The sequence below is a fragment of the Periplaneta americana genome, chromosome 17 (assembly GCF_040183065.1).
Source record: "Periplaneta americana isolate PAMFEO1 chromosome 17, P.americana_PAMFEO1_priV1, whole genome shotgun sequence".
Lineage (NCBI taxonomy): Eukaryota > Metazoa > Arthropoda > Insecta > Blattodea > Blattidae > Periplaneta > Periplaneta americana.
In genome coordinates this window covers 40572220-40596161 of record NC_091133.1, presented here as the reverse complement: position 1 = coordinate 40596161, position 23942 = coordinate 40572220, and the positions used below count along the sequence as shown (strand labels likewise).

Here is a 23942-nt window from a genome sequence, read left to right as displayed (position 1 = left end):
AGATTAAACTAGATCTGCTACTGGCAATGAAAGATTAATCTTGAAGTCTAACTGAGAAGAGGTCAATACAAACTTAGGCTGCAGTAAGAGGTTGTACATATTTTTATGAAAAAAAAAAAAAGAGTACATATTATTATTAATATTATTATTATTATTATCATTATCATCATCATCATTATGATCATCATTTGGTTCAAGTGACTTCCACGGATCCTGACTTGTCAGGCCTCAATATACAAGGTGAAATTAAAAAACTTATACATTTTATTATGCACAAGACAGAAACTCTGAAGGTTGAAAAATTAACAACACAATTAGAAAATAAGAGATTACAATGGTTTGGGCACCTTAACGGAATGGAAAGGGTAAGGCTGCCAAAGAGGATATTAAATTTAAAAGTGAAAGGAAGAAGACCAATGGGAAGACCACGCGAAGGATGGATAGATTAAATTCAGAAGAACTTAAAGAACGGGGATATAAGGGGAATGAAATAAACAGGAAAAAAACTTGGGAAGACAGAGACGAATGGAAGTATACTTGGAATCGACCTTCCAAAATGAGGACACGGTAAGAGATGATGATGATGATGATGATGATGACATTCTTAATACTTAAAGGCCGTGATTGTCTCAATAAACATTACACAGAATTGGTACTGTAGAATCTCCGATATGTCCTTTCTATTATCTTAATGGAGATATGGATCAAGAACATTCATCTTCACTGTCCAATTTATACACAATTTTCCAGTCTTTATGCTAAATATTGGAGTGCAAGAGAATGAATGACATCATAAACTGCTCAACATTTGCTACCAATCAACCATCATTATTATGTCTGCTTGCCGGCTATAGCTCATAAGGTTTACGAAAGAATCTTTCAAAAAAGTAGCATGTAATCAACAACACAGCATTAAGATTAATGTGTTCTCACTCATGTCTACACATTTAAGAACTTCTTGAAGAGTAACATGAAATTACATTTATTGCTGATGACTGATGACAAGATTTGTACATCAGCTCTCTTCAAAAGTTATGTTGATATATTTGGTTGTGTATGCTGACTATAAATTTGGTATTTGGAATTGCTCTATCTATCATTGCTAATTTTTTTTATATATAAAATATTTTGCATGGATTATATTGAAAATATGTTACACTGTCTCTTAATAAACGATTTTTTGATGCAGAATTTTGGTTACATTATTATGCCTCAATTTATAATCTATCTGGGCCATTGTGGGGCAACCTGATATTCTATGCTGAATATTTTCAATTGAAGTTTTACATTTCCTGCATAAATTACCCTCTATTCGAGCCTTATTAATATTGAATAACACAAATGAAGTATATTGTCCCTGGAAACAGTCTATTAAATTAGTTATTCTCTTTACTTCAACAGTAAGTGTCAATTTAAAGCAAATCAGTACGTATCTATTTCCATGCTTCTAGATTCACAACTATACCTGCTGTGTTCAAGTGAAGTCCATGCTGCTATTTGAACACTCCTGGTTTCTTCATAAACAATTCATACGTATTACTATTTTCTAAATCAGGTAAAGAAAATACGAAAACACTGATCGCTTGATTCCTCAAATTAAATGTGAAAGTCGACACAAAACATACTAACTTAGTCTCCAGTTTATTTTATTACCAGTATCTCATTTTAACCATTCTGTTGTATATCAGTTTTGCACAATTCCAAATATTTCCCTAAAAATGTTACGTTCAAAAAAATTAAATTTGACACAATTATAGATTTCCATAACAAATCCACTCCATTATTGGTAACATTTTAGCCAAGTTGTTTATTCATTCCTTAGTGTACAGATATGGAATTAATTTGGAGCAAGTCTTAATGCGAGTCCACCTGTAGGTAAGTAACAATATCGCAGAACTGTCCATAAGTAGCATATATACAGGGGCTCTTGTTTATTGTACATGCGCAGTGTGTTGTAAGCGAAACTTATACAATAAGGAGCTCCAAATTTTATTTTCATATCTGTACAATGTAGGCCTACTGAGTTTCATTAATTTTCACCAACCTTGTGCGCACCCAGTGATATTTAGGGAGAAGAGATGAGGACTCACTGCTAAGTAGTCACCATAAAATTCTTGAACTTCTCTCACCACTTCTTGTTCATCAGATTCAGCTAAAGTTTTTATGTCTGCTTTTGCAATAATGTTACTGAAATCTGAAACGCATTACAAAACATGAGTAAACTTCCTCTAAAAACTACTTTATATTAAAATGTATCTTACTGTGTTTCCTTGCCAACTCTAAACACGTTGCCACTATTATTTTTTTATTGGTTTGAAACAACTGGCAATGGCATCATTCCCTGAAAATTTTTCATAACATCAGAAACAAGTGAAGTGCATGAATCATTCAAATTTTAACAACACTGTTCTTCACACTTTATTCTTCTTGTATTCACAAAAATAAGAAAATAATATGGCATCTGCATAAAAGTTAACAAGTCACATATTTTATCCAAGCAAATTAAATGTAGGGTTGGCCACTGGTTATGTATGATTTTTTAAATATTTCTGCAAGGTCATAATATTGCATATAAAGTAAACTATGCAAGCAAAACAAATTCTGTTATGTGCTATTTGGTTACCATGTTTACTTGTCCTGAAAATAACTTGTGTTAAATGTGTCTCACTACAATTTAAACACTCACGTAACCTTCCACGAGAGTTATGCATCACATTCTGCACTATCGCAAAATCGATGTTGCTTATTCCTTCTCGTATATAGTGGTACCTTGTTGGTATCATTTTTTATGTTCAGACCTGTCTTCTGACAGTTCACTAAACAACAACAACATATATTTTTTAAAAGATTGGAATGGGTGGGACATGTTGTAAGGATGAATGAGGGCAAATTGGTGAAGGGGGTTTATAATGGGAAAATACAAGAAAAAAAGAGAAGATAAGGGGGGGACCAAGAACAAGATGGATTGATGAAACAGAAGAGGATTTGAGAAGTCTTAAAGTTAAGAGGTGGAGAAAGAAGGCTAAGGATAGGAAAGGATGGGCTACAGTTATAAAAGAGGCTAAGGTTCTCAGAGGACCGTAATGCCCAAGTCCTCTAAAGTTCTTACAAGTATGTAACATACTACAATATTTGGTGTATCCAATGAAAGAAATAACATGTCTTTGATAGCACTTCGTCAGAGATTATCAATATCTTCCAAACATTGCTCTGAAAATTGGTGTAATGGCGCTATCTGAAGAGGATTAATGAGTTTTGGCAAGACATATCTTAATTCTTGCATGAGTCCATTTAGGTCACGTCTTTTATTCCATGGAACTACCCATAATCTACGTTTATTCTGTTTTTCTTCTTCCAAAATAATGAAAATGCACCTTGACACTATTTTCTAGGCTAAGCAGTTTTCCAAACTCACACAATCAGCAGATCAGTTGTCGTGAGCAGACAGTGTTAAGCTATTGTAAGGCATTGTGAGACACGACACAGAAAAATGTCACAACACAAAGAACCATGTCATGCCACATCTGATTCTATATGCACCTGGCCTTAGAGTTTCAACTGAACTCTTCAGTTTCATTGGTAGTGTCTGTTGCTCAAGACATTTTTTTTCAAGTGGACATGTCCTATATTGTCGAATGCTTGTGTTATATCAAGTATGAAAGTGGTGTATCAGTGGATTGAAATAATAGCAGGTTTAGTTATGTAATGGATAAATGGAATTGAACTGTTGCACATTTCCAGTGTTATAAAATAATAGTTTTGTTTAAATAGTGTTATAAATAAAGTGAAACCATGGTTCTAGGGTACGAGAGCTAATGTGTTGTGTAAGAAGTGTTTAGACAGCGAATTTAATAATAGGTTAAGTTTTTAGTGAAATAGTCAACAAGGGTTAGATCTTCTACATTACATAAGTTTAAATGTATTATGTTATTTACAAGAAGGCAATATTTAGTTAGTTATGAGAAAAGGGGAATGAAGTTGAATGTAGGAATAGTTTTTAAGTGTAGCTGAGAATAAGAGAAGGGAAGTAGGGTAAGAAGTGAATAAATTAGAAGGATGGTTAAGTGAAAGTGAAGGGGCATGAAAGACATAGTAAAAACAGGCTTCAAGAGTTACAATATGTCTGTGTTTAAAGTTGTAAATAGTGTAAGTAAGGGACTGCTGGCCCAAATACAGAAATGTGCAGGGTCAGCAGGACCGAAAAAAAATATATATCATATCATATCATATCATATCATATCATATCATATATCATATCACATCATATCATATCAAGCATGATTATTGCCAGATCTCAACCATTAAGCAAACTTGTTTTGATCTGAGTTTCAGATATGTTTACAAAACTTTGATTTTCATTAAGATACTACCTTACTTTAAGATCAAATACTTTCTAATTAAACACGGAAGACTGAACTGACTGTAATAGGCCTTCAATTCATTGAGTCATTTTTCTCACCTTTCCTTTTATAAATTAATGCAGTTAGAGCTTCTAGAATGACACTGGGAATCATATTCCATTCTAACATAAGATTAGTAAGGGCTGAAATTACTCCAACACATTTATTAAAACCATTTTAAGGGTTCTTACAAGAAGGTATTCTATATGGCCCTGAAGAAGAATCAGTGCCCATTCCATTTAAAGCCAAATTACATTAGACTATTGATCTGTAACTGTTCATCTATATTCTGTTGTTAAATATCAAAATGTGGCCTGTCACATCACTTATTTTCCATTCTGTGCACCACCTAGCCATGAAACAAAATAAACAAGATGAAGCTAATATTTTAAAAAGTTTTAAATTAAAATGCGAACATTGCCAGTTTATGTACAGAAACAAGAGAAAACGTGAAGTAACTACTAAGAAAGTATTCTCAGCTTAATAAAATAGTAACGAAAGTAATGAGTAAGTTGGATTGGCTATGTACTAAAGTAAGTTTAGTTGCACTGTCAATATTTAAAGTGTAACCGCAAACAAGAGTCTATGTTACATTTATGTAAAACCTTCATCTCAAACAGCAGAAATAACTAAAATGCTCTCTCAATTAATATCACTCAATAAAAGAATTGTATTCCAATGGATACCATCCTATTGTGGAATCCTGGGAAACAAGAATGCGGATGCTTTAGCAAAGAAGGGCAGCACTGCTACTTACAAACCTGTTACTAAATCTACGTATTACTCTGTGAAGAGATTTATTAAATCTACATACTTAGAATTCAACAAACAAAATTTGATAACTCAATCCCAAGGGAAAAAATGGAACTCTCTGCATCAAAATCCACAGTTAATTCCCGATTTACCACGAAAATCGTCTGTAGCTGCATTTAGATTGGCAACAGGCCATGATTGTTGGCCAAACACCTGCATAGAATTGGAATATATCAGTCCCCTATCTGCCCATTGTGCAACTCAAACCAAGAAATGGATTCGGAACACCTCAAAATCTGTGCTTCAGTGGCTGGTCATGATAATATCTTTGAAAAATATTGGAGTGCAAGAGGTCAAATGACTTTATTGTCAAACGCCTGGCATTAGAAAACAACAACAACAGCAACAACATTTATGTAAAAAGTGAGTTACGGTATTTGCATAACATGGGTCTATGACGTCTCCTACGTCTCTTTATTAATTTGTTTTAGCTTCTGATAATATACAACATAAACATTCAGAAAATTCTGAATTGAAGTGACCAGTTGAAATTCCAGAACAAGGGTCCATGTCATGTCGAATGAATATGCTGCATTTCCCATAAGAGCTACAGCACGATATAATTAATCCTCTTTTTAAAGCTGATCTGTTTCCAATTACACTTCAGTACTGTTTTGCATTGAGAAACAGTAGTTTACAATCTAATTCTCAAATTATTATTATTATACTGGTACTTGAGTTTTACAATGAAATAACATATTTAGTAGTTTCATGTATGGACAAGGGTGTTTGTTGAATAATTTCAAGAGAAAAATTGTTCTGGGACCAGGTATCGATCCCAGGACCTCTGGTTGAACGTACCAGCGCTCAACCAACTGAGCTAGGAACTCAACCTGATACCGTCTCAATTTTTCCACTTACATCCACACAACTCGAGTGGAGTGACAGACACCAGAGACCCACATCAAGGGCACACAAACTCTGTGTGACTTGGAATTGTGGTTTTTCTGTTAACGTCCTACAGCAACGTACATATTATGCAAGCCTAGTTTTTCAGGTAAACCTCCCTGTGAAGCAGACTTGAATAATTTCAAGGAAAAAATTGTTCTGGAGCCGAGTATCGATTCCGGAACCTCTGGTTGAACGTACCAGTGCTCTACCAACTGAGCTACCCAGGAACTCTCCTGTGTGACTTGGAATTGTGGTTTTTCTGTTAATGTCCTACAGTAATGTATATATTATGCAAGTCTAATTTTTCAGGTAAAGCTCCCTGTGAAGCAGATTTGAATAATTTCAAAGGAAAAATTGTTCCAGGGCCTGGTATCGATCCCATTCAAACAGAGGTCCCTGGATCGATACCCGGCCCTGGAACAATTTTTCTCTTGAAATTATTCAAGTCTGCTTCACAGGGAGTTTTACCTGAAAAACTAGACTTGCAAGGGTGTATGTTATTTCACAGTGCAAATCCCACCTCTGTATATAATAGTGTATTTTAGTGCACCTTTTCTCAAAACGTGCGAAATGTAATGTAGATTCTTGTTTGCAGATACACTACATTTGTATGTAGTGAGGAACCCACAGAAAAACAGCAGAAACTGTTCCTCCTGCTGCTAGCATAAGCAGTGGTAGTAGGAGAAATAGTAGTACTGGAAGAAGCAGCAGCAGTAGTACATGTAGTCATGGTTGTGGTGGTGATGGCAGTGGTAATGTTAGTGGCAGCAGGGTTGGTGGCAAGGGCGACGGCGGCAGCAGCAGCAATAGCAGTAGTAATACTTCCTGTTATTCAAACATTAACCCAAAGTGGTCCATTTTGCCACCATTTTTAATCAGCATTCCAATGTTTTCAGTGTTCCTAAAATGAATGCATGTCGAATGTTATGTAACCTAACAGTGACGAAAATGCAATTAAATCTGCGAACACTTACATATATAATATACTCCATATCTCGGATATCGCAGTTCTCGAGACAGAAGTGCAACATTTTCTTTTGTTGGCCTCAGGAATGTGATACATTTGAGATGTTTCATACTTTCTTGTTGTCCTCCTGAGTCAATTCTCTCAAATAAGTAAACTTCTTTCTGCAAAATTTCTGACTGACCATACACCATGCTCACAATACTTGTCTGTAATACGAAACATATATTACTTTAAAATTCAAGAGATGTAAATATTATACTCCCTCCAAAATAAGGTAAATTCAACATAACTGACCTAAATATCTATTTTTGAAGATTTTAAAAAGTGTTTTCAATCATAAACTGCTGTTTCTATAAGCTGAAAGACTTTGAAGAGGACTTGCATGCATCAATAATCTTACGAGCTGTGCTGGAAGTGTTAGTCATAGCAAGGTCTCCTATGCCAGATTGACCAACAAAAAAGCAACTTATCCTTCTACAATTCAATCCCTGGAAGCTACCTAGTTGGTGAACCTCCTTCAGGGAGTCCTGATAGGATGAGCTGTCACCTGATGGGGCAATGGTTCATTTAAGCCAAGAAATAGTGCTGAAGGCCACATGGAACAAAGGTGGTGGTAGTGGTGTCACAACAATCCCCTCACAGCACCGAGAGAAACCCTGTTGTAGTTAGCCTTACACCCATTTACGGGGTTCCATGAGTGCTGACTTCTTGTATCTGTACTTGTGGGATCAATAATGGAAGTCTTCTGACTGACGGTTTTCTAGTAGGAGAAAACCCAGACAAAATTACAGATCTATTAGTCTATCATTCTTTCTCTTGAAAGCACAGGAAAAACCGATTGAAAAGTGTATCACAGTAACTACCCTAATGGAGAGGTTATTACATCTAAACCAGCATGCCTGTAAGCCAGGAAAACCATACAAGATAGAGCGACACCAATTGTTGTATAAAACTGAAAACAACCCGTTCTAAAATTCCAACACACTAAGTAAGCTGTCACACTGCTATGGGAACATACACTGGAGATAGTCTTATTATTAATCACACAAGGCTGCAGAAAAGACCACAATTCCTTACCCAGGACAAACAGAATATTAAACCAAGATATCATAAATAAAGCCACATCAGAAGCAGCGATATTGCAATTTAAATTGATAAAGGGTACACAGATGGAACAGTCAACAAGATCGAGACTGTACTCCAAATGCTCAGTTAGTATCAATTGTGAATTCCTCCAATAGTGAAGAGTCTGTTTGAGAATTTGAAGATAATGTAAGTTATGAATCTGAAAGTGAAAGTGATGACGATTCTGACAGTCAACAACCAGTCAATATTGTTAAGTCAATTCTTTAAAAAAATAAGCTATAGAATAGCAGTTGAATCCACCTCCACGTCATCAAACGTCATCAAGACTACACCAGAAGTTACAAGATATGCCACCACTAACTGATATAAAAAGTTCGTTTGAAGCAATATTCTCTACAATGATTTAAAATGAAATAATAGAGGAAACAAACATAGAAGGATGGCGAGTTTATGGCCAGCAATGAACAAATATCGACAGTACCAGTATTGTTTTCCAGGCTTATGTAAAACTCTTGCTTCTTGCTGATGTAGATTACATCGATCTCATGGGGAGTCAACAAAAAGTTTGTAAGATCAGGGAACGGGCAGAAACATTTTTCGGGCAACTATGTTACTTGAAATCTTTTGCAAGATATTGCGTGTCTTACGATTTGATAAGAAGTCTACTAGAGAAGAATGAAGACGCACTGATAAACTTGCTGATACTATTCGTTGCATTTGGGAGAAATGGATGAAGATCCTTCTTAAATTCTTCAATCCTGGCGAAAATGTGACTGTCAATGAACAGTTTGTAGGATTTTGAGATCGTTGTCCCTTCAAGATGTAAGCTTATATTCCCAGCAAACCATCAAAATACAGAATAAAAATATGGACGCTTTGTGACAAGAAAAAGCACTCAGAATTGTCAAGAACATTCAAAAACCTGAAAATGTGATTACAATACCGGTATCTGAGTCTACAACAGTAAAAACTGTAAAACGTGCACGCTGTAAGTTCTGTCCATCAAACAATGACAATAAAACGAACATGTTGTGTGGAAACTGCAGCAAACATATATTTTGTAAAGGTCATGTCACATACTTGTGTTCAAATTGTAAGCAATGAGAAACAATTGTGTTAAAAATGTATATCATGTGATGTCACATACTTATGTCCAAATTGTAAGAAATGAGGAAGAATTGTGTTATAAATGTATATCATGTGATGTCACATACTTGTGTCCAAATTGTAAGCAATGAGAAAGAATATAGTTCCTTATGTTACACAAAACATAAGACAGAAGTTAATGTAACACAGCACAAGCATTTGATTCAATCTAGGCCTATAATTTTTCAAGGCCTAGTGTTATATTATAAGTTAAACATTTGAGTCAAATGTTTCTTCAATTTGTTATTAATTTTTAATAAGAATGAACAAAAATAAAATAACAAATGAATAATATAATTAAGTAAAATACTGTAACAGGAATAATACTAAAAAAAAAACAAAAGAATGTAAGACTACAATAACATAAATAAAATAAATAATAACAGTAGTATTAACAATAACAATAATGGTAAACTACCTATGTTATTGTAGTTATGCAAACGTAATTTTGTAATTATGCAATTTTAATAGAACGGGTCATATTGGCTCGAACAGTACATCGTATAGTAAAATCTAACAGAACAGCAGAGTTAATCATATTTAATTAATCTGGTTAATTATTATAAATTTATAACAAGGAGAATGTTAAAAGAGACAAAAACTGAATTAATTTTGTTTAAACTTAACTCAAATATTAATGTGACAGTTGATGTACCTAACTTCGTAAGTTTGTTTATTTGCTTCGCTATTTAATTTAATTTATTTCATTTGCGTATTATCAAAGAATAGCTCAACACGCCACAGCCTCCCTGTTATTAACTAATATTGACTAGCCTACCGTACAAATAAATTGATGTGTCGTTGGTCGTGGATGAACTAAACTAGAAACGAAGGCAGCTAAAAAGTAACTTCGGATGTCACATAAAAACATATGACACCGACAGATATAGCTACTAATGTCAGTGATGTTAGTGTTAGGTTATGTTGGTGACTAATGGAATACGCTTAGTAGATAATATCTGCGAAATCAATTATGATTTAATATTCAGGGACATGTGATCAAATGCATTTCATTTGGTTCACATAATAGGTACCCAAATGTCAAATGTGCCTAAATAAACTTACTGTTTGTTTATCCATCAATAATACTTTCATACCAGGCCCACTTTCTTCTGCCATTTTAGTTATATACATCTTAACTGCTGCAACAACATTCATGTTTGCTATTTTACTTTACTTTTTTACTGGCTTTACTCAATTAACCTCCAAGAAAATAGCATGACACTTCGTATCGATCCTCAATCCTCACGCCTCCCCACCCTTCAGCATAACCCGGCACCTTGCACGTGTGCCAACTGTCAAAATTAGCTGATGCCTTATGAACAGTAGCAACACCAGTAATGGAAAGTGCAGAACGTCCAGGCGCTATAAACAAACGTTAGCTTATTTGAAATTCCCTGCTTTTAAGTGCAAATGACTTGAACTTTGATTAATTTGTGAAATAATGTATAATTATGTGTTAATGCAATGTTCAAGAAGGTTTTATAATTATATATGGAGACAGTCTCATACAGGTTAACCTCAATATTAAGTGTCAAATTGCTGTTAATTATATACGTTTCTTTCAGGAGACGATGAAGATTTTCAGAAGTGGCTTGAAGAGATGTGTCAAAAATTTAAGTGTTTATCGCCGAAACAACAATTTACGACATTCAACGCATTCCTTCAGCAGTGCTCCCCCAATCAACGTTACAGTATCTCAAAGACTATTTCAAATATATTATACCAAGATATTCTTATATCATTGCCGACTGAACTTCTGGAACAAATATGCCATTACATTGATACAAAGTCACTAATATCTGCTTGTTGTGTTAGTAAAGATTGGAATGGGTACGTTATTGAAGTAGTAGGCCTACTATTAATTTAAAATGAGATACGGTATGCTACTTACCAGTAATATAGGATAATATTTCAAATTAAATAATGGTAAAGCACCAACTTCATCTTTCTGTTATTTTTCAGATTGATATCGTCACTCACTGATGTATGGCGCAGAAAATGTTACCAAATGGGAATAGGCACCGTACTACATAATTCTGTAAATTGGAAAGTCCTGTGTTTAGCAACTCTTAAACAAATTGAAGGACTTCATAACGGGTCAGCCTTTCATCATCGAGATATTCAAGCAACCTGTTTAAGTTTAGAACAAGTAACAGGCTTAGATTACTGCAAAGGATATTTAATTGCAAGTACGATTGCCTTTATTACTAGTAAAAATTAGAATTTCATTCTCTAACATTGTTTGAATCAGTTCCTTAGAATGCACGGTTCTTCTCATTTTTCTTCCAGGTGCAGATGACCAAGTGGGTATATGGCGTACAGATGATTATGTATTAATTGGACTTTTCTCGGTACCAAAAAGAATATCCTGCTTAAAGATGCAGGATGCTAAAATGTTGGTGTTCGGACATAGTTCTGGTCATATTACAACTTGGAGCCTTGATGTCTGTAGAGACAGTTGTCAAGCCAGTTTGCGCAGAGAATATTATGGTCACACAGGTGTCATCATGTCTATCTGTCTTAGTACAGAAATAGATCTAATATTAAGTGGTGCCACAGACTTCATGGCCAAAATTTGGTGTCTTAGCACAGGAACTCTTATAAAAACAATTTCGTGTCACAGTCATTGGGTAATTCAAGTGACTTTGTTGCCAGCGTTAGGGTGTGTAAATAACAGAACTTTGTACGAAGGGAAGCATTCACTACTGACTAAAACTAGGGACCATGTTAGAATATTTTCGTGGCCAAAAGAGTCTAGCGATGGCAGTAAGTTTGGAGATATCAACGAAGTTGAGAATTCTGTTATAGAAATTCCATTAAATCCCGTGCATAATTTTTGCACTCCAGGTTGTTATGTGCAGAATGGAAAAGTGTCCTACATAAAGCAATCTATGGTGAAAGATGACGAAGACGGCAATGCTCAAATTGTGCTAGAAAGTTTAGCAACAAGGACACGAATAAGTGAAGTGTATCTGAAGAGAAAAGTACGGAAACTATTGGCTATCGGGGAGAAATTTGCACTCATCCTGTTGCCTCATAGTCATATGAACAAGTACAATCTATTAGTTATTGAAGTGTCAAGTGGAAATGTGATTGGAGGATGTCATCTTCCTCATTCGAGGTATTGTAAACAGCAATTTACATCTCTTTTATAAAGTAGTCACAGAGTAAAAGATAGAGGTATTTTAATATACATTATTGAGACACATGGGAAGCAAATAAGTAGAGCTTCCAATGTTTCTTACGGTAGGTTAATGGGAGGCTGAGTGAACCCTAATGATATTCTGGAAGTTATGACGGAATGAGAAATTCTGCTTTCATCTGGAATTGAATCTGAGCTCTAATCCGAACTCTTGTCACTCCATGAGTCACGGGAGCAGAGTAAGATCCATACATTTAACTTAACACTTTACATACCTACCGGTAATTACTGCAGTTTATTGTAACTTTTGCCCTAGGTTTCATGTCAACAATTTTTCATATTAAGGAATATTTAGGTACCCTACCTAAACAAATTAGGACAGTTTGAAATGACACTTCAAAGTTTGCGTTAGTCTTCACTCTTACTACCTACCTATATACTTATATTTTAATAATAGAGTACATTTTGGAATAATTTAATGATCACTCAGCAAATTAGGTTCCCACTGCATTTCATTGCACGTGTGCATATTGTCACTGTATTATAATTTTATTTAATTACATTAATATGCAAGTGCGAATTGATGGATGATCCCTGGCATCCCCCCTCCCTCCCCTAGAGAATTGGGTGTCCCATGCTAAAATGTTATTAATTTCCATCTGACAAGTACAATATCTGTCCCCTTCAGATGCCAAATTTATAACTTCCGTATTTTATATGCTACTAATGCAGTACATAACGATTTTCATTTTTTTTTTTTTCGTTGTTGGTAACTCTATAGCATCTATTAGATGCTTTAAGGTTATGCTAACAGATGGAGTTACTTGTCAACAATGTGACGCTGAAACGTGTGTTCAGGTTGCTGCCCAGCGGCAGTCCGCTAATGGTTCGCTCATTCAATCCATTTCTAATCCTAATGACCGCATTAAATACCTTGGTATTAATTTTAATGATGAAATCGTTTTTGATAAATGTGCAGTTTTTACCACATTCAGTAAAAATATCTCTAAACTCTGTCTCTCCCCTTTATTAAAACCTGATCAGAAGGTAACGATTATGAATCAATATCTCTGGCCCACTCTTACTTATCCCTTACAGTGTGCTCCACTCTACCAAATCAAAACCAAATTTCTTAATGATTTAGATAAAGTTACCAGAGGAGCCTGCAAAGAGCTTATTGGTCTTCCTCATGACTACCCAGACGGAATGCTTTACTCCCCTAAAACATATCGTGGTCTTTCGTTAATGAAAGCATCTTGGGAAGCTTATGTGCAACACATAAATATCTGTAATACTCTTCTTCGTGTTGATGACTCCCATCTCCACAATGTTAGGGACCTTGTAAGTGAAAAAGTTTCTGCTCTGTCAAAATTGAATATCACAGCTATTGATGCTATCAACTGGTCAGGTCGTAAAATTCGTAAACACTTAAGAAATGACGCATTCCAAACTTGGACAAACCATACCTTGCGTGGTAAAGGGGTTATTGTTTATAGTGATCTCCCCAAGGCTAACTCATGGGTAAGCAATCGAAAGGGCCTATCTTCCTCAGAATGGACCAATGCTTTAAAAATGTCAAGCAATATTTCGGCGGTTCGCACAATACCGGGCAGAACTCTAAGCACAACCCGCTGCCATCATCCAGACTGTAGCGAGCTTGAAACACTTGGACACGTGCTTGGACAATGCCCCAAAGGCGAGCTGCTGATCAATGCTAGACATCATCGTGTACGACATGCTTTGGCGATATCGTTAAAAACTTTAAATTGGGAAATTCATGAGGAAGTACATTGTGTATCATCAGATGGTTCTTTTAGACGGGCAGACATTATTGCTATCAACGGACGCTTAAAACGGGCTCTTGTTCTTGACCCTACTATCCGTTTCGAAAGAAACCTAAATCAGGCCACCGAGGTTGATATTGAGAAGAAGTCCATATATGAACCTTGTCTGCCGCATCTTTCTCAAAAGTACAACGTCCCTCTTAAACAATGGTCTGTCATTGGTTTGCTGTTTGGCAGTAGAGGTTCAACACAAAATTCACGTGGAATTATCTTAAGGAACTTCACATTCCTTTTGATTATGTAATGTCTATTCTTATAAATATTATCAAGGATTCTCTTCAAATATTACATCATCATCTCTATTTCATTTAATCAACTTATATTTGCCTTCAACAATTAACTTTCTTTTTTCTTTAATGTATCACATCACATTATTATACATGTTTATTGTATTCAGGACCCTTGTGGTCACTCAAAATTCTTTGAGCTGATGTCTATAATTTAGAAATTTATTATTATATTTGTGATGATTGGTTAATTAATATTAACCCGGCACACTCACAATCACACTCACATTCATGCAAATTTTTTTTTTAATGCAAGTTGAGTGAGTTAACAATACAAGTCGGCCAGTACTGATAATTATTATGTATAGTATTTTTATCGAAAGTGAGTTGGAAAACCTTTGTTTAGCAGTTATAATTTAAATTTTCATTTTAAAGGCATCCACAGACTGTTTTTTAACAGTTTTACCGGATGACCAAACTCCCTGGATAAGGATGAAGAACAAATAATGAATATTGATTTTTTTTTTATTTTAATGTCCCCCATTGGAGAAAACATTCAATTCGTACCCTGGTAATGTGTATTTCAAAACCAGTCATATTTCTCTAGTTGAAAAGTCTTTAACAAAGTGTTTTATTTATCATTACAATATTCGTGAAATTATATACATTTAATTAAAATTACCTTCACAGAAGTCACTTTCAGTCTGTTTTCTTCATCTGGTAGCTGGCAATTTCATCAACAGACAGTCAACAATGAATTTATTTTATTAGGTTATTTTACGATGCTTTATCAACATCTTAGGTTATTTAGCATCTGAATGAGATGAAGGTGATAATGCCGATGAAATGAGTCCGGGGTCCAACACCGAAAGTTACCCAGCATTTGCTCATGTTGGGTTGAGGGAAAACCTCGGAAAAAACCTCAACCAGGTAACTTGCCCCAACCGAGATTCGAACCCGGGCCACCTGGTTTCGCGGCTAGACGTGCTAACCGTTACTCCACAGGTGTGGACTCAACAATGAAGAATATGAAACAGTATGTGTTTACTTTCGGAAGTGGTTGAGAGGAAGGAACATTACCGATTCCGACATTGTTTACCAACTGTTCTCAAGATACCAAGTACATAGCAAAGAAGCACTCCTACTACCTTGTACCAGCTGTACATCACTTCATATAAAAGTAAAACTTCTCACTCATTAAAAGTACAATTCCGACATTGTGTACTTGTCATGAAAACAATATATTGAACAAAAAAACTTAATAATTTTTCGCACTTTGTTTCCATCAGGTTCCTAAAACTTTAGGGTATTCCTATGAATGTAACAGCCTATAAGAGTCCGTAGTTTATACTTAACTGCAAATTCTGTATAGGAATAATGCTTCGAACTGTTAGAGCAATTTTCTGCTTTTGGTGCTGCTCCTAGTTTACCATGGGGGTTGGATCTTGAATAATAAAGCAATTGGTGAAATGGTAACAGGAGAGTACCTGGCGAAAACCTACCCTTGGGCAAGATTTTGCCACCACAAATTTTGCTGGAACTTGAATCTAGGTCTTCAACGTAGAAAGTAAACAATCCAGTCATTCAGCTAACAGTGCACTTGTACCTGTGAAGAATTTTACGATTAACGAAATTAATTATAATAGTATTGAAGGTTATTGTAATTTTTTAATCATAAACTTCTTTGTTATTTCGAAAATAGTTCCTCTTTGAAATTTCCATTATTCACTTCATTAAGTCTTCCTGTATTTGTCCTGGCTGATGGTGTTACTGTGGAATGTCTTGACCTGCTCTTTGTGCTGAAGAGCACTCACTAATAACCTTACTGTCTAGTTTTGTTTAAAATTTTGGCATTTTTCTTGCTAGTGATACTGATTTTATAGTATGTCACCTCAATTATCTGCATACGTCCACCAGACACAACTTGTGTTACCAACATATTAATGTGCTGTGTCTGTGGCTACAGTGCCTTCCATCCAGACAGCCTAGGTTCGATCCACAGTCAATCTGGGTGGAATTTGTGGTGGACAAAACAGACGAAGTGGGTTTTTCTTGAGGTACTCCCGTTTCCCTCTTTCATTCCACTAACACCCTCCACTTTCCTATTTCATCTATCATCTGTAATAGTAAAAATAAGCTGGGGCGATTTCTGGGAGCAGTACTGGTTTCCGTTGCTGATCTCTGTTCTAAGGCTTGTCAGTATAAATGATAGGACCTACCTGCAGGGCTCAGGAACGATTGCCCGCCTGTCTGCATCTTATTCACGAATGCCACCCAAGGCATCCACTGGACTTGGACAATCATCGCATATAGGGCATACAATGGGCCTAAATGTCCTAGTGCAAGGATCCATCCTAAATCCAGCCCTCGTGAAATAAATCAAACACAATGTTTAACTGTTATGTAGTCATGAGGTCTAATATTAGAAACACTTCTGCATTATTCCACTATTAAGTAAAAAATGCACTCTTGAGAAGGCAACCATAAAGACCTTGAGTGAATGTGTAGGCCAGAAAATATTTCCGTCCTGTAAATTCTGGAAATCATTTTCAAAACAGTACAAAAGAATTTGGTAAACAAAATGACATTTAATTTATATTATCAAACTGCCATAGAGTTGGGGGCTGTGTGACCTGTTCTGGCCCGTCATTCAGAAGTCTCTTCAGAGGATCTTATTCTTTGTGGCATGTGCTTGAGAATTACAATAATTGTGGAATTCTATCCCTGTCCATTTTTCGTACATTTCTATATTTCTCCAATATAAGTTCTATTTTTAGTTCCTTAAGGATGTCTTCATTGTGTTTGTGACCCTGCTATGTTATTTAATTACAAAATTTCATAGAACTGGAAGTGAAGTTCCTTTGCTACTCCCTATACTATCGAGCATTATCATTCACTTAATTGTTACATCACTGATTCTATTGCTATGCATGTTTCTATAAAATATGTACGTGGTTTCTTTATTTGCAGTTCAACTACACCAGATTTGGCACAAGTGGTAGTAGGGGAAACACAATGGCTTGATGGACTCGAACAACTGAAACCTCATGATATGGTGATTGCATTAGGAATGCTCAATGGACAAATTCGAGTAGTTACATGGCGAGACATGAAAGAAAAACTGACAGGTTGATGGAAGGACAGAAGTATCCTATGTGATATGGTGATAAAATTCAGTTTACTAACATACATGGTACTGAATTACATTGTCTTTCACTTCATAATGTGATGATATTGCAAACTTTTCCTGCAATAGGATGTCTGTACTTCTCTCAAGATCCAAAATAGGATCTCTATGTGAGCTTATAAAGTTTCTTGTATAATATAGTATTCATAATTCGCTATCTTTATATGAATTTATTGTACTATAACATTTAAATTGAAATGTAATGTCTCTTTTCTTGTAGTAGCATTGCTATTGAACCAGTGTTTTGAATATAATTAATCAATTCACTATTGAACAAGAATAAAGCTTGTTCCTTAAAACCCGATTTTTTGCACATTGTGTTGTATTAAATATGTGTATATTAAAATTAAGAATAATACCTATAATGAACATTCAATAGGCTAGTGTTAAGTCTGCACGAAACCTTGTTCTGTATCAATGTACGATGTATTTTCTAGGTGAACAGCTGTTTTGCATGGTAGAATAAAAAATGAAAGAATAGAAAATGCACTATGGTAATTCTAGAAAGAAACGAAATTCTGAAATTTTAGAAGAATTGAAAGTGGAAAGTCAATGACAAAATTGGGTTGATGGAGGGGAATGTTTTGAGAAACAGCAAATACAGAATGTATAAATAATAATACATTGCAAACCAAAAGGTTACAGGGAAAAAAAAAAAAAATTTTTTTTTGAAAAGGCCTTCAGAATAGGATTCCCAGACATCCTGTAAAATACAGGATCGTCTCATTTCTCGCTAATGGATCCCATTGTTCCGAGAAAAGTCTTTGGGACAGCTTTCCGTCCCGTATTTTAGAGTTCTAAATTGAGAAAAAACAGAAAAGTTACACTGTCTATTCCATATTACAAACATCGCACTTCATCATTACAGGTGACTGTAGATGAAACATTATTGTGAGTTATTAATTTCTCAGGGTGAGTGATGACAACACCAAACATTTAGATGAAATCTAGGTGAATCTTTTTAAAAGTACTGAAGGAGAACTCTCAAATTTGAAGAGGGTAGTGGAGTTCATTATGTGTATCCCTGGAACAAATGCATGTGTCGAAAGATTATTTTCTCGCATGAACGCTCTATGGACTGATGAGAAAAATAAATTTTCTGTAAAAAACAGTAAAGTCAGTGCTCGTAAAATCATTCTTCAGTGAGGACTGTGTTGCTTTTCATGACATTACTCTTCAAAATAAACAATTGTTAAGTGAAATTCATTCTTTAGAGAAGTATTATAAGGCAAAGGCAGATTAATTTATAAGAATATTGTCTGTCACATGAGTAACTTAATGCATTTCGTAGCTATTTCTGTAATAACTTAGTAAAAACAATTTGAAAGCAACTTACATAAGGAAGCTTAAACTTAATGCAAATATGCTCCCTAACAATTTTGTCTACTATTTGTTTACTTACCATCATTTCCCATAACTATGGTCCACGATACAACCATTCAAAGAACATTGTGGAAGTAACATACACCGTTCGTAGATAGCTGCAGGGACTTGACTTTAAACTACAGTACGGCAAAAATATAGATAAACGAGGTACTACATTATGGAGTACAAAATTTGAATGGTTGTGTCGTGGACCATAGTTGTGTTCCAGGACCATAGTTATGGGAAATGACGGTACCCTTAGTTTATAAAGTTGACTCAATTGAACATATACCCATCATGACAGCACTGAAACGACATGGTGTGAAAACGAAATATATAAGAATATTAACAAAAATTTACGCCAACAGCACAGCAAAAATTAGACTGGACAAGGAAGAAAAAGAATTCAAACTTGAAAGAGGAGTCAGACAGGGAGACCCTATGTCCCCTAAAATGTTCAACAGCCTTCTCGAAGAAATGTTCAGAAAGAGAAAGCTCAATGACGGAATAACTATTGACGGGAAGAAACTCTCTAATATACGGTTTGCAGACGACATTGTACTCCTAGCCACGTCAGCCAAAAAACTGAAAGCAATGATAGTGGAGCTACAGAACCTCAGCACGGAAGTAGGACTACAACTAAACCCACAGAAAACAAAAGTCATGACTAACAACTCCAAAATACCAATCACATTAGGAAGCAGACAACTGGACTACGTGACTGAATACATCTACCTCGGCCAACTAATGTCCTTTCACAACAGACGACAGAATGAGATTCAAAGAAGAATCGGAAATGCATGGAAGAGATTTTGGAGCCTCAGTTTCATTCTGACAGACAAGACATACAATTTAAAACTAAGAAGCGGAGTCATGAACAGCTGCATCCTTCCAGTTCTCCTATACAGAGCACAGACATGGTCTCTAACGGAAAGAGAGCGGGACATGCTGAGAAAGTGCCAACGGAAAATGGAGAGGAAGATGCTGAACATTACACTCAGACATAGACTACGTAACGAAGACATAAGAAGACAAACACGCCTCAAAGACCCAGCAAAGACGGCTGACAAGCTGAAGAAGAAATGGGCAGGACACGTGATGCGACTCAACGTGAACCGGTGGACACACATACTTATGACATGGGACCCAAGGATTGGCAAACAGAACGCTGGAAGACAGAAGACAAGATGGGCAGACGAACTTAGAGCAAGATTCGGCCACCTATGGTCAAGAACAGCGAAAGACCGACAACAACGGAAACTAATCACAAAGTGACTTGCAACCTAAACAGTGACTAGTGAACAGTGGACCCTTCAGATATGACATTACAAAAGTGACCATCATTCCCGGAGTGGCTAACCGGGAACTGTTTGACAAGCCACCCTACATAGTCAGGAGGCACTTGCCCTTCATGGGATTTCGCTGCTAATTCTAATTCTAATTCTAAATGTGTAGTAAACTTTAATACATACACACTTTGAAAGATTGGCATATTTGATTGGTGCGTATACTAAACTTACTTAGTGATAACTGATAAGTGTCCCGTATTTTTTTTTCCAATGTCTGGGAACCCTACTTCAGAACTTACTCTTCCTGTAAAATCTGCGACTGTAGGAACCAATAAGTTTTGAGTCTCGGTCGCTTCCTTTCCATAATGTAGAAATTATTTATATGTCTCTATTACACACTAATCAATATTTCAATTTATTCTTTTGTACAAAAACATTTTTGATCCTTATGGGATCTCACAAAAACTAGCATCTGTCACAATTATTGCTTGTCTCTTTTATTATTCTCTTAATGGAGGACAACTGATTCCATTAACTGCTGTTAGTTTCTCAATTGCTTTCTGTATTCAGATTCGTCAATTTCTTTGTATACAATGTATATATTTTATATACACTTTCCTTGGACTGACAGTATATCACTTCCCCACTCAGTTTGCTCCATGCTGGCGACATATATCTAATTTATAGATGTCACAAGGAGTACTACAACTGAAGGGTGACTAATGAGTAAACACCATGAAAATCCAAGCACTGAAAAAAAAAAAAGTAGTTACGAACACCTACACCCACCAGTTGTTTGGGTTGGTACCAGTTTTCATTTCTACAACTCAGGCATTCCCTAGTAATGGAAAGGACAATTAGAGAGTTTGCTTCAGTACAAAGTAGCAATTTTGTAATATGTTTTTCAAAACTAAATTGTCATAACTATGTACGATCCAGTAGATAGGCCTGTACTTTCAATCTGTTAAAAGTGGAAGCAGTATGTTTCGTAAGCAAGCTGAAAATTGATAATTTCATTATGTAACGGGCAGGACACAATTTAGACATCCACCACACTACTGCATATTTAAGGTGAAATTTCTGTGATTTATTTGAAGTTAGTCAATACAATGTGAAGTATAGTGTTCTTTAGTCTTTTATTTAAACATACCTAAAGCTGTAAATTAAAATAATGTTTTTTTTTTTTTTTTTTTTTTTTTTTTTTTTTTTTTTTTTTTTTTTTTTTTTTTTTTTTTTTTTTCCCCCAGAATTTGTTACTCTCTGTTACATAAGTAAGGAAGAACGGACAGGACAGTTTGAGTACTGAAGGATCATGAATTAGATACCAGATTACTTAAATTTAAATATTTATTATATATTTTCTGTACTGAAACTTTTTTTCAGCAATATAATTTATACTCGGGGAGAAAGGAACTGGCCACCATACCCTGGCCTAGTTGCCTCATAAGCGGTGCCTTCTTGATATCACTTGTGAAGTTCAGACCTGTCTTCAGACAATTGACTAAACAACAATTTATACCTTTACTTAAAACCATACATTTTATTTATTAGGGCTAATGTTAACTCTTTTATTATTCTTTTAATTTTATCACTCTTTCCAAGTTGGGGTTCAAGAAGGCCACCTAGAATTTGATTAAAATATACAAAGGACACAGCTTGTTCATTACTTTTCAATACTTTTCTTCTAGGACTGTTTGCAGCAATCATAAACATTAATAGGTCTACATCGATTACACAACTTTTAACACTGTATCACTTGGAATATGTATTATATGACTTTCTTGTGTTAAATTATATCGTACCTGGTTTATATGTTTCGATCTATTATTGGTCTTCTTAGAACTGGTCGTTGCTGGTCTTGGCGCCTCTTGTTTTGTTTCCTGTGAGGGTGTGTTTGTGTAGTGTAATGTGGAGTCAAGGAGTGTGTGTTTTCTGAAATTGAGTTGTGTGTTTTTGTGTGTCTGTATATTTCATATTGTTCTACACACCCCAATGAAATTCTCAACACACAGCTCAATTTCAGAACACACACACACTCTTTAACTCCACATTACACTACACAAACACACCCTCACAGGAAACAAAACAAGAGGTGCCAAGACCAGCAACGACCAGTTCTGAAGAAGACCAATGATAGGTCGAAACATGTAAACCAGGTGCGATAGAATTTAACACAAGAGAGTCATATAATACATATTCCGAAATAAACATTAATTTCACTTCTTCATCCTCTAAACTTCCTTAAGATATTCCAGCATTTTGATGCTTTCTCTGAGCCTTACTTTCATCAATAAACTGGACCAATAAGTACATTTCTTCCTTTCTTTAACTTTAATGGCATTTTCACATCTGCCTCCCCATCACTGTCCTCTGAAATACTGAATATTAATCATGGGATAAATCATTGCTTACCACTACATAGGACATAGTCACATGTGAAAATAGTCACTTTCTCACTGAATTTCGTCCTGACTCACAGCAGAGTAGTTTCCTGCATAGTCAAAGTGTAGGATCAAGTCTCCAATGCCCAAGTTACCTTTCTTATCTTCAAAATGTTTTCCTGCACTCACTTGACAAAGCAATTAATTTTAAGATTTGACAGTTGATCCTGAAGATGAAAGACAGCATCCTCAATTAAGTCCATCATTAAGACATCAGTTTAGGCCTGCTGAAGGATCCACCCATTGCTTGTACATTACTGTATTATTTAAGTCACACTCCTCAGATACTAAATCAGTAATATTCACTTTGCATTCTTTACACACTCCAGTTATACACCTTTCTGAAGCATACTTTAAAAGCTCTTTGCACCTACATGGAAAGCCAGGAACTACTTTTGCTAGAGCATAAACAGTGAATTGAAAATTAGAATGATAGCGACAAATGTATACACTGTGTTGCATTTCTGAAGATGTGAAGACAATGGGCATAACTCTTAAAATTTGCTAAGCTTCGTATTAAAATCTGGATTTTCAAAGAAAATGCTTCTTTTACTGTCATCATATGTAGTTTTTAAAATGTGTAACACCTTTGTTAAAGTCCTTAACACTTTTGAAATCCATTTTCCTATGTGCTTGGAGATTAATATCATCTCAATACTAGAAAGTCTGCACTTTACATGCCTCATCGGACAGTTATTTCTTACATTAATTTTTTATTACAGCTTTTTTTTTATTAAAAGAGTAATTTTCACATTGACTTCTGAAATTCTTCTTTCTTTCTAGCTCTATACTTTCTCTTTCTTTCCATCTCTTAAATCTTTTCAGCTTCAACTTCTTCTTGCTATTTGCCAAAGCAATCTTCTCTTTGCTGCGGGCTTCTTTTTTTTTTTGCTGAGCATCTTTTTTTCAAACAATTTTGCTATTCTTCTTTGTTTGTCTTCAGCATCTCTTTGTATTTTGTTATCCTCTTGTTATTCTTTGCTTTTTCATTCTGATCCTGTTTATCTAAAAACAATAAGAATGCTGAAATTTTTGTATTAACACCCATAATGAAGTATAAGCAAATACCTTACTATAATAATATCGGACAGCTAGTAGTTCTGCGCCAGGTGCTGCTACCTAGGCGGCTGGTGTGGCGATA

The 23942-nt window shown here is 35.3% G+C and overlaps 2 protein-coding genes across 4 annotated transcripts in view; one reads left to right on the top strand and one right to left on the bottom strand.

Moving 5' to 3' along the window:
• The window catches only part of Vps45 (vacuolar protein sorting 45), a 59719-nt gene extending 49137 nt beyond the window's left edge, over nt 1-10582 (bottom strand). For all 3 annotated transcript variants that reach the window (XR_011330257.1, XM_069817014.1, XM_069817013.1), the window contains exons 1-3: nt 10369-10582; nt 7079-7277; nt 2045-2194 (exon numbers count right to left, since the gene is read on the bottom strand). Coding sequence is in view for 2 of the 3 variants with exons in the window: in XM_069817014.1 (XP_069673115.1) it covers nt 2045-2194; nt 7079-7277; nt 10369-10461 (442 nt within the window). In the remaining variant the exon portion in view is untranslated. The remainder of the gene's footprint in view (nt 1-2044; nt 2195-7078; nt 7278-10368) is intronic.
• LOC138693222 (F-box/WD repeat-containing protein 2-like) lies at nt 10582-21500 on the top strand. Its single transcript, XM_069817015.1, has 5 exons — nt 10582-10680; nt 10872-11136; nt 11269-11495; nt 11596-12427; nt 17490-21500. The coding sequence occupies exons 1-5, from the start codon at nt 10644-10646 to the stop codon at nt 17650-17652; spliced, it is 1524 nt and encodes a 507-aa protein (XP_069673116.1). The 5' UTR covers nt 10582-10643; the 3' UTR covers nt 17653-21500.
• The last annotated feature ends 2442 nt before the right edge of the window (nt 21501-23942 follow it).

What these genes read in the sequence shown, in the direction of transcription:
- LOC138693222 (XM_069817015.1), top strand. Translation starts at nt 10,644, where the DNA reads ATGGAAAGTGCAGAACGTCCAGGCGCTATAAACAAAC. An exon ending in GTTAGTAAAGATTGGAATGG is followed by an intron (nt 11,137 to 11,268) that starts GTACGTTATTGA and finishes GTTATTTTTCAG; the next exon opens with ATTGATATCGTCACTCACTG. An exon ending in CAAAGGATATTTAATTGCAA is followed by an intron (nt 11,496 to 11,595) that starts GTACGATTGCCT and finishes TTTTTCTTCCAG; the next exon opens with GTGCAGATGACCAAGTGGGT.